We start from the raw sequence: 12,281 nt of genomic DNA, 5'->3' as shown, positions 1-12,281 counted from the left end.
TGATTTCATGGGAAACTTTATTGAAATCTTATTTAGGGAAAAACATGATTTTAATGCACCCTTTAAATTCTCGAGGCCAAACAAAATGACAATAGCGAGCCAGAGGTGGCCACTGTGTGATGAGATGGACACCCGGGATGTACGGCAAAGGCCTTTTACACATATTGAAGTCACATACATGACAAAATGGTTACCTTCGGGCTTGGAAAGTGATGGAGTCTCTGAAGATTGTGAAGGACTGAATTTGTCCTTCCAACCTTTAATCTGCGTCACATCTGTTGCTTTACCCATTCTGGAGACAAATGATCCAGTTGCGCCTGGAGAGATGCAAAAAAAATGTACTGTTTTTGCAATTTTAGGCCCATTCTTACAAGTTCTTTCTTAAAAGATGCGGACTTCATCCTGAACCACTCCTTGAAGAAATTGTCTTCCAGAAGGTGGCAATAGGACTGCGAGTTGAGCTTGACTCCATGCACAACCCGAAAAGGCCCAAAAGAGTATCTTAGAAGATATCAGCCCATACCAGTACCCCTTGTCCACCTTGCTGGCGTATGAGTAGGTCTGGTCTCGCAACTACGGCTAGCAGCTGCCGAGTCCCTTTCCTCCATTGAAGACCGCACCCGACGACATAAGCCACTATCTGCCAGTGGATTGTAAATGCCTGGGCTAATATATCAGTTTCAACTGTGGTTCGAGCTTTCAGGAAAGGAGGAATTTTCACTCAGCTGCCAGACAACCAAAGTGACACCGACTCGATTAATGAAGACTTTAATGAAACGGAGCCTGACGTGTTGGATGCCGCATTTGCCCAGCTGTTCAATTCGGACACTGACGACAAAGAATTCGAGGGATTCATAAATGGGGAATGAACGGATAAAGTGAGCTTTACGTGTTTCTTTTGTGTTTACAGCTGAACAAGGTTGGTCACACTGTGAATATGGACATCAAAAGCTGAATGTTATAGCGCCTCATTGTATAGAGCGCGCACGGGTCACCCGCGTGAACAGCATTGAGTTATAATTGAGTTATTAATATTATTTGTATTGCTTTACACTGAGTGTTAGTTACTATATTGTGATTGCACTAACCGATATTTTAATGATCGACTGAAAAACCTTCGATCAGCCTTAACAACTATTGGGAAGCGCTGGCAAGATATAAGTATTAAGATAAGATAAGTATTAAGGATACTCTTGTCCAATCAGAGCACATATAATTACCGGTAAAAAATAAGATGGCAGCGCCCTTAACAATCAGTGATAGGCACAAATAAGTGATTTTTTTCACGTTTTTGCAAGTTACATTTTTTTCTTCTTTTTCTGTTACAAATATGGCTTATATGCGAAAAAATACAGTAAGAGTTAAAACAAGTCTATGCAGATAGAGACTCACCTTGTAATGTTGAAAGCTCCTGGTTAGCAAGATTCCTGGTTGTTCCAGGCGGGGGGATGGGCAGGTGGATGCCAAGGTACTGCAGATCAATAGACATACTGGCATCCAGCAGGTTCATCTTCAGTCCAACTAAACAAAATAACATTGGTGCATATTGTGCAATTTACACAATAAAGTGACAAAAGTCCCCAAAATTTAGAGATCAGAATTGCTCCTTAATCTCCTGTACCTTTTGCCAAGCCCAAAAGAAACTATTCAAACAGAAGTTGACGCTACATCCAGAACGCACAACAGAATTTTGCACTCTGATATCATGCTACGTAGAGATTTTATATATTATATTTTTTATATATTATTTTGTTGGGAATTATATATATATTTCCCAAAATAATGGGAAATTATTTCAAATTAAACTAGAAGTAAAAGTGTCCTCCATAGCATGGTATTGTTCTCTTAGCCCCTCTGGCCTGTCCAAGGCACTTAGTATTTAGAAATGTGTCCAGCGGGGGGCAGTATTGCATCACAAAAGCTAAAACTCAAAAAACATATGATCTGATATTTTCTAAGATTGAAGAATACTGTTTAATATTAAAAAGCAAGTAAAATTATTATCTTTGTACTGGCTCTTGACTAATTCATTTGAACCATGTCATGCAAGTGGTTTAGGTTGTTTTCACCAGTACTGTGTGTCAGCTAGGGTCACCAAAAGGATAATTGTAGTTGAGTGACAAATGGATCACAAAAAAAATTCACTGAACACTGCTCACCATCAGACGTAAACAACATGAATAAGACTATATAAGTCAACTGACACAAAATCTGGCAAAGAGTACCATCCTCTGGATGCAAGTTTAGTAATGGGTCATTTGGGAGTAAATAGACATGGTTCAAATGAATTAGTCAAGAGCCAGTACAAAGATAATCATTTTACTTGCTTTTGAATATTAAACGGCTATCCGGTCAGCTAACCATCCGTTTGGCCAAGCGCCCCTTCGGCGAACTGTCTTTCGGCCAAACGTCCGTCGGCGAAACTTATTTCGGCAAAGCGTCCGGTCACGGTTCCATTGTTGTACTGCGAGCGCCGTGGATTCACAAAAATGAAGACTATTTTCAAGCATTAAAGGCCATGAGACTTGAGTACGTTTTATCAAAGCATCTTCCTCAATTCAACAGTTCCAGATGGAAAATAAAGGCTCTGACCTTCCTGTAGCACTGGGTGAATGATTTGCTGGTGCTTCATCATTTTCACATCTTTGCGAAGAACGTCCTCAAAGGCAGAAATGGTCGCTTCTGGAAAAAGAGGCCAAAATCAAAAGGTTTCTCTTCCCAAAGACTAAATTCAATGGTTCTATACAGAGTAAACAATTAACCATGATCATGTTGTTCAGTGGGCTGCGCCGAGTGAATATCTGCTGGCAGTGCTACAAGCTGGCTGCTTGCTTCTCGCTCGTCACAATCTGTGATGTGAAGTTTAAGTGCCTCCTGAAATGTAAAAACATGTGGCCGTCTATCATTGGCAACGCCAGTGAATGAGTTTAAGAGCTATTAAATTAAGAATGTATTTGCATATGACCACAATAGAACAAACTGCACCCACTGTTCTTTGAGAACCGTTTTGATAGCCCTGCTGAGGGATCCTACACCCTGATATCCGTGGGACACTAAAGGCACCAGCAGCTTCAAATATCTGTTTGCTGGTTTGTAATGGCATTTTAGCATCTACTGACTTAATTCAATGAATTCGTCTGGCAGAAACCTTCCTCATTGTGACTTTCTGCAAGTATGTGGTCTGTGTAAGATACAATTGTAAGATAAGATGACAAAATCCCTTTACAATTCCTGGTTCAGCAGTTTTAGTAAGTGTAAAAGTATTGTTGTCATACAAACTCCCTGTGAATGGTTGACATGTCAGCACAAACACTTCACTGTCGGACACTGATTAATCAATCTTTGCCCCGCAAATGGCTAAACGTATCAGTCCAAAGTTCTGCCGACAACTGTTTGTTTCGCATTTATATAAGACTCACCCACTGTTCATTCGGAGAGAGTTGCAGAGGAACAGACCGTGCTTTCACGCTGTTAAAGCTCTCTCCACCCTGCAGTCTGGTAATAAAACTATTTCCTTTAAATTGGTCTCACTCTTTCTGTGCCTATTGCTACAGTTGTTCTACAAACCCAACACTTTGAATCAGCTCCTATTGGACAGTGATCACGCATGCTTAAGTTATCATGAAACTATTATGGTTTTCATACCTTATCTATCTATCCAATAGAACTATTTCAGGCTTTTAAGCAGCAGAGAGATCATTTTTCTTTACCATGTTTCTTGAATATGTTAATGTGCTTAATAATTTGCAACATCCTTCAGCGCTGTTGCGAAATGAACGCTAGTTCCAGACCAAAGCTCAGGAAAAGAAGTTGACGAGGGAACATGTTTTTTCCTGTCGATCTCTTGCTCCATTCTTCCCTCACTCATGAACAAGACCCTAAGATACTTAAACTTCTCCACCTGGGGAAGGGCCAGATCCCAAAGGGTCTTCCACCATTTTCCGACTGGGAACCATGGTCTCAGATTTGGAGGTGCTGATTTTCATCCCAACCACTTTGCACTTGGCTGCGAATCGTTCCAACGAGTCACATAGTCTGCAGAAAGCAGGGATGCAATACTGAGGCTACCAAACAGAACCCCCCTCAACGCCACACTACATCTGCACCTAGATATTCTGTCCATAAAGATGATGAGCAGAATCAGGGACATAGGGCAGCCCTGGCGGAGTCCAACCCACACAGGAAATGGAACCGAATTACTCCCGGCGACGCAGACCAGACTTACAGACTTACCAGACATACACTTTTTTGTTTAGTTTCACTTTTCTTTCCAAGTAATTGAGGCAGTTTATTACACTTTAAAAAAAAAAAAAAGAAATTTCAATTGTCACATGTTCTGCTTCTGTATGAACAATTTCAACTAATTTTAAAATTACAACACAACAATGATGGGTGGATGCGTAGACTACATCAAGATATATGCATGAGTCAATCTCAAACTGGGATATCAAAAAATAGTTTTATTGCAGAGCCCTGAATGTGGCTGGTGAGCAATGATAATAGGTCTTTGTGAATTTGAATCTGGGACAGCTTTCTCCAACTTTTTCATCGTACCTCTTCTGTTTCAAATCACCATTACAATGTAAGTGCAATTTAGGGTGTGTAAAAGTGTTTTGCCATCAGTTTTAAATATACTGTCTGGAAATTTATTAGAGCGAGTCCTTGAGTTACGAGGTCGATCCAGTCCTGAGATGTAGTGTAACCCGATTTTTGGTATAGATCAAAATATAGCAATAAAATACACTTGCACTGTGTATACAGAAAGCACTCTGGATTGCAATTCTACCATATAATTCCATATACATCACACAAAGGTATTTCACCAAGCGGGGAAAAAAAACAAGTTTTTTATCCTGAACATGAAAACAAAATTGGAATACAAAAACGGAATTATTGAGAAAAATTGAGCCGTGCCTTGTGATGACGTCACAACGACAGTCGGATTGGACACAATAGGATGTCATTAAAAACCTGAATAGGTTTGTAGAGCTGTATCTCTGTGACTAAACTGTAGATCGACGTAGATCGAGACCAGCTTAACCCAACCACATTATTTCATTGATGGCATTTCCAATGCATATTTTCACTTTCTTTCTAATTTTGTCATGGTTCACTTGAGATTCATAAAAGTTTATTGCTCCAAGGGTAGATGACATCTTTCATTCAGACTGCAGAGCTGCCAATCTCCGTCGGCCCCATTTCAGGACTACCATTGTCCCATTTCTGGAGTTTTCTGTTTTCATCAGCAGTGAATGCGATTTGCGCAAAATCGATGAATTGAAAATAAAATAAAAAAGGACAATTTGCATCAAACTGATTCTATCAAGTTTTTACATTATTTGAAATGTGTTTTTGCAAGCTATTGAAAAAGTAGAGCATAACGAAAATAAGTATAAAAAGTGAACAAAGCATAATTTGTTGATCATTTAAAGTGGTACCTTAAAATATGAGCTTAATGCGTTCCTGGACTGAGCTTGTGTGTCGAATTACTCGTATCTCAAATCAACGTTTTCCATATTTACATGTATTTGATAACAACGAAGGATCTGAAAAGGGGGAGCCTTCAACACCTTCGGAATCCTTTAAAGCGAGTCATGGCTGGTTCAAATTTTTTTTTTTTAAAGATCTGGAATAAACTCGGTAATCAGACACGGGGAAGCAGCAAGATCCAATTTGAAAGCCACCGTAAAAAATTATCAAGACATTTGCTTCGATTATTACCCAGGAAGGTTACGTTCCCCAACAAATGTTCAACTGCGACGAAACTGGTCATTTCTGGAAGAAGATGCCCAGGCGGACATTCATCATGGCAGAGAAGGCACTAACTGATCTCAAAGAAGAAATTGTGGATGAATATAAATTCATCAAAGTCCTCTATCTACCACCCAACACCACGCCACTTCTCCAGCCCATGGACTAACAAGTGATTTCAAATTTTAAGAAATTGTACACTAAGTATTTATCCAAGAAATGGTTCGATGTGACAGATGACACAAACCCACCTAACCCTTCGTCAATTTGGGAAAGAGCACTTTAATATTGTCCATTGCTTGAATATTATTAACGATGCATGGCAGGGTGTCACACAACAAAATCTTAATTCAGCATGGAAAAAATTGTGGCCAGCTTCCGCTGAGAAAGACTTTGAAACAGCAGCCCCTGCTGTACATGATGATCTCGTCATGGATAATATCATGTCACTTTGAAATTCCTTGGGGCTGGAGGTAAACGAGGCAGATGTGAATGACCTAATCGCCGAGCATCATGACACAGGATTTAATCGAGCTCCAGGAGAGTGAACATTTGTTGCCCGAACTCAGGAGCGAGGAGGGGGTAGAAGAGGGGGTCCCCCTGGCTACAAAGGATATCAAAAACATGCTAGCGACTTGGCAAGAGTCTTTGGATTTTGTAGAAAAGAAGCACCCTGACAAGCTGGCATGTGGTTGCGCGCTATCGTATTGTGAGGACATTGATGCACGTCATTTTCTAAATATTTTGAAGGGAAGGCAAAAACAAACCACCCTTGATGCGTTCCTTTTGGTGGAGTCAACCCGGAGAACAAAGGTTAAAAAAATTAAAACAAAATAAGAATTCAGTTTTGTGTAAATTTACATTAAACGTATGTTTGAGTGTGTCTGTATATATTAATCCAAGTTAATTTAAATGTTTGTTCCATTATGAGTGCGTTGCCATGGAAAGGAAAATAATTGGAGTGTTACATTTCTTTGATATCACTCCTATAAAACTTTTTGCTAGCGTCCTAAAAACACCCTTTTACGGTTATCTAGTTTCAGTGATTAAATATGTAGATTGTTGGCGGAAAAATTTCATTGACTGGATTTTCGGTGCATCTCTCATTAAACCTGAATACATTTCTACATAAACTGTTATGTAAACTCTTCAAATAAAGTCACAATATGGTGTTTGTCAAGTCACCAAAGTCGTTTTGGTGGATTACTGAAGGTAATGCCATCTTGGTAACTAAAAAACGTAATGAACAGGACAAAATTAAAAAGTAATGTGAAAACTACCTTGGAAGTGAAGGAAATAAAAAGCTGCTCCTCCACTTCTTCCAGATTAGGCTTCATCGTCGTATAGGCAGTGTCGTCCGTCTTCTGTTCCAGATCGCACGTGGTATTTTTTCGCCGACGAAGATTCTTTTTGCACAGGACCGCTTGGGCATGTTCTGGATGAGCTGATGCGTGAGCTTCCTCAGGAGCATCAGCCAAACACGGAGGCGTTGGCAAATCCGTGCTTGGAAACTCCACCCCAATTCTAAGGTTCTCCTCCTTTGAAAAAAATTGGACTAGGTCCGCAATTGAAGGCGTGGGTGACAGAGCATCTCCGTCCAAAGAGGAGAAAGTTGGTGAGAGAGTCAATTGAAGTGCAAGGGGAGACAATTCCCCCGGAAAAGGTAGTGGGTGTTCTCTTTCTTGAAAAGGTAGAGAATCGACAACAGGGGGATCGGAACAAATTTGGACAGGGGACTGGGATGGTTCATTGGCATGAATTTGGGAAGGCGACAAGGAGGATCCCAGTGAGAGATTTTGTGATGTGGTCTCAAAGACTTCAAAGGAGGGGTCCACGAATGGTTCGGCAGAAGGTAACACTGTATGCCACTTGAAGACAGATTGACCAGAATCGTTGTTTAGATGCAAATCCTCCGGTTTAGAGGTGGTTGAGTCCAATTCCAGTGAAAAGGTGGCCGGTAGATGAGGTAGTGGCCCTTGCAAGCTTTTGGGGGACAAAGGGCTAAAGCCAAAAGGTGAACAAGGAGTGTCAGGAAGGAAATCAGCAGATTTGGGCTCTGATGACAATGCGCTTGGCATGTGTGGATAATGTAAATTAGTGTCCAACGGTGGAGATAAGACAACAGATGAAGATGAGCTAGTTTGAGATGAGCAAATAAAAGTTTTGTGGTTGCCAAATTGGCCCTCAACCCTTGCTTTTTGTGACTCAGGAGCAGATTTCGCCATCACATTATCATTAGTTTGGGATTGTTTTGATGCTAGAAAGACTGCAGTGTCTTGACAAGACAAGTTAAAGCTGTGTTGAAAAAAAAATCTTTCTGAAATATTTTCAGTAAATTGGTCTGATTCACCTGGAAATGAATTATCATGTTTGAAGTTCGAACTTAGGTTGGTTTGCTGATTAGAAGAAGCTGTTCCAGTTCGGACCTCTGCGACAATTGGTGATGAGGCAGATTTCAGTTCGCTCTTGACTGCCTTGGTTTTAGTGGAATGTTTTTTCAGGAACAATGCCAGGGCCGGCAAAGGAAGAAGACGTTTCAGACTGGTCTTTAACACCCCCTCCGACTGAGATTTGGTTTCACCACCAATCATTCCTTGTACAATGCCATTCTTTGTGTCTGATGGAGGTTCACAACAAGACTTGGAGGATGCAGGGTCAGCTTTCTGAGCATCCTGACTGCAGGCTTTTCCTGCATTGATTTTGCTGTTGGTTTCCGTTAATGTTGATGAGATGGTTAAAGAATCCATACTGCATCTTGTCAGGGAAATGTGTGCCTCTCGAATAAGGTCTCCAATACATTTCTCTGCTGGCCATGATTTGCTGCTGGGGGAAACAATAGGAGGATTTGTGATTCGTTTAGAACTTAAAAGAGGTCAAACAAGTCTAAAGACCATGCTGTCTGAATCATTCCAGAACTTAAACAGCCTTTTTAATAGTAATCGCTTCAACGTTTCTCTTAGCTTACATCTATCCACACAGCATAACAGAAAAACGACATTAGACATATAGTCTCATTTCTAGAATGGGCCACTTCACGAAAACCATTACCCATTTGCATTTAACAGGAGACAAAGTGATTTACTCACAATCACACACAAACACACACACACAAAACACTCCACTGAAAACAAGGCAAAGTGAATATCTTACCAGATACTGTTCTTCGCAATCTTCTGTGGTGATCCTGAGGGTGGTTCCTGTACAGAATTTGTCTCGGGAGACGTAGTTGATTGTAGTGTTATAGAGCTTCGAACTTTATGATTTGCAAGTAAGGACTTTAGGTTTTCCTTTAGCGGTTGCTGATGACTGGTTACCGCAAATTCATTTCGGTTCGATTTAAATTTCAGCCCCAGGGTACTGATGCCATCTTCCCTAAGACCCTTGGCAAATGGGTTGTAGTCAACTTTTAGCTGGGCAAATTGGCTGTTATGGTACGTGGTGACTGCTATGAACTCAGTCTGTTGAAATGTGAACGTGGTAACGTTCGAGGCATTTAGTTTAATGTCTTTAACAACTTGCTCCATCTGGACCACATGCAGGCGCGGCATATACCGATGCATTGGGTGCAAAACTGCATTGCCTTCTTGATCGGCTATGTTGCTGGTGAGTTTAAGTTTGTAAAAGGAAACAGGATTCTGCATCCAGTGGTAACCTGTGGAAGGTGAGTCCGCATGTGCAAAAGGCAAACATGTCATGTGACGTTCTGCCTTCCCAGCTACCTGCCAGCAGGTGTCGGTCCACATGTAACAATTTTGGTCAACCAACTGAATGTCCATCAGTAAAACATATTTCCTGGATGGCTGCAATCCCGAGATACGGAAGCGACAGTATGGAAACATCCTGCAGCCTTGCTTGCTCAGAATCATCTCTGTTTTACACCTAAAGAATTCATTCCACATGCTGTTGTTATCCAAGATCACTTGAATTCCCTTGTGTGTACTTTTTGCTGACAGGAGATCCCCTTGAAGAGGTTTTGCTGCAGTATGTGTGCCGTCAGAGGGTCCTGACTGCACATGGACTTCGCTCTTCATGGTGGATTTTTTATAATTTCCACTTGAGCCTTGTACAAAGTCAGCACCAGGTGCGACAGCAGGGCTCGTGGCCCCACCATCGTCAAACACCATCACTTCCTGCTGTGTCTTAGAGGCCATGGATGCATCACAAACATGGAAGGAATGGAACCATTGAATTATTTGTATATCTTAATAGTTGGCCAGGAAAATCCTGAAAAAAAGATGAAAATGACAATCTACAACATGCTAATTCACAGTAATAAACAGTCAGGAACCTATAACCTGAAATAACAACCACGATCTTAGTTGACTTCGTGGGAAGTCAATAGATGGACTGGCTGCCAGACAACAAACATTTCAACCATATTCACACATTGAAGTTTTGAACTTCAAAAAGGCTATCAAATTTGATTTCATGATAGTGAAGGTGTCCGGACTCATCTCATTATCTGAACTGCTTTATCCTCATTAAGTTCACGGAGGTGCTGGAGCCTATCCCAGCTGACGGTGGCCAGCCTATCACAGGGCACAAGGAGACGGACGACCATGCACACTTACACCCACACCAAGGGGCAATTTAGAGTGTCCAATGAGCCTAACATTCATGGTTTTGGAATGCGGGAAGAAATCAGAGTATCCAGAGGAAACCCACGCAGGCCCACGGGGAGAACATGCAAACTCCATACAGATTTGAGGCCGACGCAAACCACTCATGCGACTGGGCCACAGGTGTGCGGACAGACTAAAGAAAATTCTTGAACTCAAATGCTGAACATCACGTCAATGTGCTAACAACTTTCCACTGTTTAGTTTTACATACCTGTCAACGTGTAAATTTTTCTCGTAATTGATACGTTTTTTTATCATTTTAAAGTGTACGGCATATAACAACTTTCGCACAGGATTTTTTTAAGAACGTTTTTTGTAAAAGCGATCTTGTTTTAACCATTACTAATCTAATTTAAGGATGATATGCGCACGCGCATTCCCCTTTCACATGTCCGCCCCTTCACCATATAAACATAGCGTGTCAGCAAGCAATGTACCCAGACAGTCAAGCTGTCAGCGTCATACAGCGATATCTACAGAATCTTTATTTTAGTGCATACAAAAGACTGATTGCACATTACGTCCGCTTTGGGAATTTTTTTTAGACTTTTAAGTGTGCCCTATGTGAGTAAATATGTGACGCGTTGCACTTGTACGGTTTATTATGACTAAATAAGGGGAATTGCAATTATTGATAAGAGGAGCAACAGGCCGCGGTTGACAGGTATAGTTTTATATAAATGTGACAATGTGTCTGGTTTTAAGGTGGCTCAGCGATAGCACAAGACGGCTAGTAGCCTATCGGCTGATATGTAACAATTTGACTTGCCATTGCAACCACCGTTTACATGGGTAATTGGCACACATAAAAACAAATTTGAACCACAAATATTAGTTCCTAGACGAGTTTCATGCAGCAGGGGCTTCTAGTCAGCTAGCTAGCAGAAATGCTAACATGCAAGCAAGGCCGGGGGAAAACCATCACTAAATACGACCATGCGTCTTCATGACGTCACTCGCATACCTTTCACGCGTTTAAACGCTTATGTCGTATAGACGCCGTGATCTTACTACACAATTAATGGCTCTTCTAGGGCTGTTTGAGACTAGTCCACATATGCCTAGCTTGCTTGCTTGTCCAGGTCCGGGGTAGTCCTTCAACGTGCTGCCGCCAGAAATTCAGTCGCTCCTTAGGTCCGGCCGTCGGTCTGTCTGTCTTTCTGTCCGCCCGTACGAGATTCTACGTCACGACGCGTTACTGCGCACTCTCCTAGGTCGCCATTTTGGTGATCTATTGCCTGGTCGTATTTGTCCGCGTTCGAACGTCGCAGCTTTTACCGGCACTGTCGAAAATTTCGCCCGAAATCCGAAGAAGTCGCGCTGACTCCGCTGCAAGTTGATTTAATTCAGCCGCTTCGGTAGCGATGTCGGACGTGTTTTGGTTTGGAGTCACTCAAACGACGACGCGCAGTAACATGATTCAGATAAGGTAGTACAATGACATGCGTATTTGAGCTAAAACACCTAACCCTCTACAGAGTTGAAGTCAACAATGACGGATATTTCAGGTAGTTTAACTACTATTGCGTGTACTTTTCTGGCGATAAGATGACTAGTAACATACCGACTAAGTATTGTGTTAAACACAATGGCGTTAGGTTGGTTCTCTTGTTTTTTTTACGAGTGTTAGGTATGAATTAACTACAGCTACGTCCCTAAAACACTCAACGACAAGAATATTTAATTTACATCTCTATTTTAGGACCTTTATCCGGAGTATACACACGAAAATAGCCTCGTTGCTGTATTCAATCACTGTGACCCTAAAAACGCCCAATAAAAAGGAAAGTAATTGAATCTGAATTTGTATTTTAATCACTCGTTCTGACGAAGAACCTTTTTTTAAGTACACAATTTAAGTCATTTTATCTACTATGATAGTATTACAACAGATATGTTGTGAAGCAA

At 41.2% G+C, this 12,281-nt stretch overlaps 1 protein-coding gene across 3 annotated transcripts in view; it reads right to left on the bottom strand.

Moving 5' to 3' along the window:
- The window catches only part of LOC144206089 (MAX gene-associated protein-like), a 50,773-nt gene extending 38,966 nt beyond the window's left edge, over nucleotides 1-11,807 (bottom strand). Inside the window, exons 1-7 of one of the 3 annotated variants that reach the window (XM_077730822.1) lie at nucleotides 11,338-11,807; nucleotides 8,902-9,975; nucleotides 7,032-8,574; nucleotides 2,763-2,874; nucleotides 2,593-2,682; nucleotides 1,393-1,521; nucleotides 195-317 (exon numbers count right to left, since the gene is read on the bottom strand). In XM_077730822.1, coding sequence (XP_077586948.1) covers nucleotides 195-317; nucleotides 1,393-1,521; nucleotides 2,593-2,682; nucleotides 2,763-2,874; nucleotides 7,032-8,574; nucleotides 8,902-9,902 — 2,998 coding nt within the window. In that variant the 5' untranslated portion in view covers nucleotides 9,903-9,975; nucleotides 11,338-11,807. The remainder of the gene's footprint in view (nucleotides 1-194; nucleotides 318-1,392; nucleotides 1,522-2,592; nucleotides 2,683-2,762; nucleotides 2,875-7,031; nucleotides 8,575-8,901; nucleotides 9,976-11,337) is intronic. The other 2 variants (XM_077730819.1, XM_077730821.1) reach the window with 2 other exon arrangements.
- Between the last annotated feature and the right edge of the window lie 474 nt (nucleotides 11,808-12,281).

Source organism: Stigmatopora nigra, chromosome 13 (assembly GCF_051989575.1).
Source record: "Stigmatopora nigra isolate UIUO_SnigA chromosome 13, RoL_Snig_1.1, whole genome shotgun sequence".
In the NCBI taxonomy this organism is placed as follows: domain Eukaryota; kingdom Metazoa; phylum Chordata; class Actinopteri; order Syngnathiformes; family Syngnathidae; genus Stigmatopora; species Stigmatopora nigra.
The sequence above is the reverse complement of the archived record's forward strand: the minus strand, read 5'-3'. Positions and strand labels throughout refer to the sequence as shown.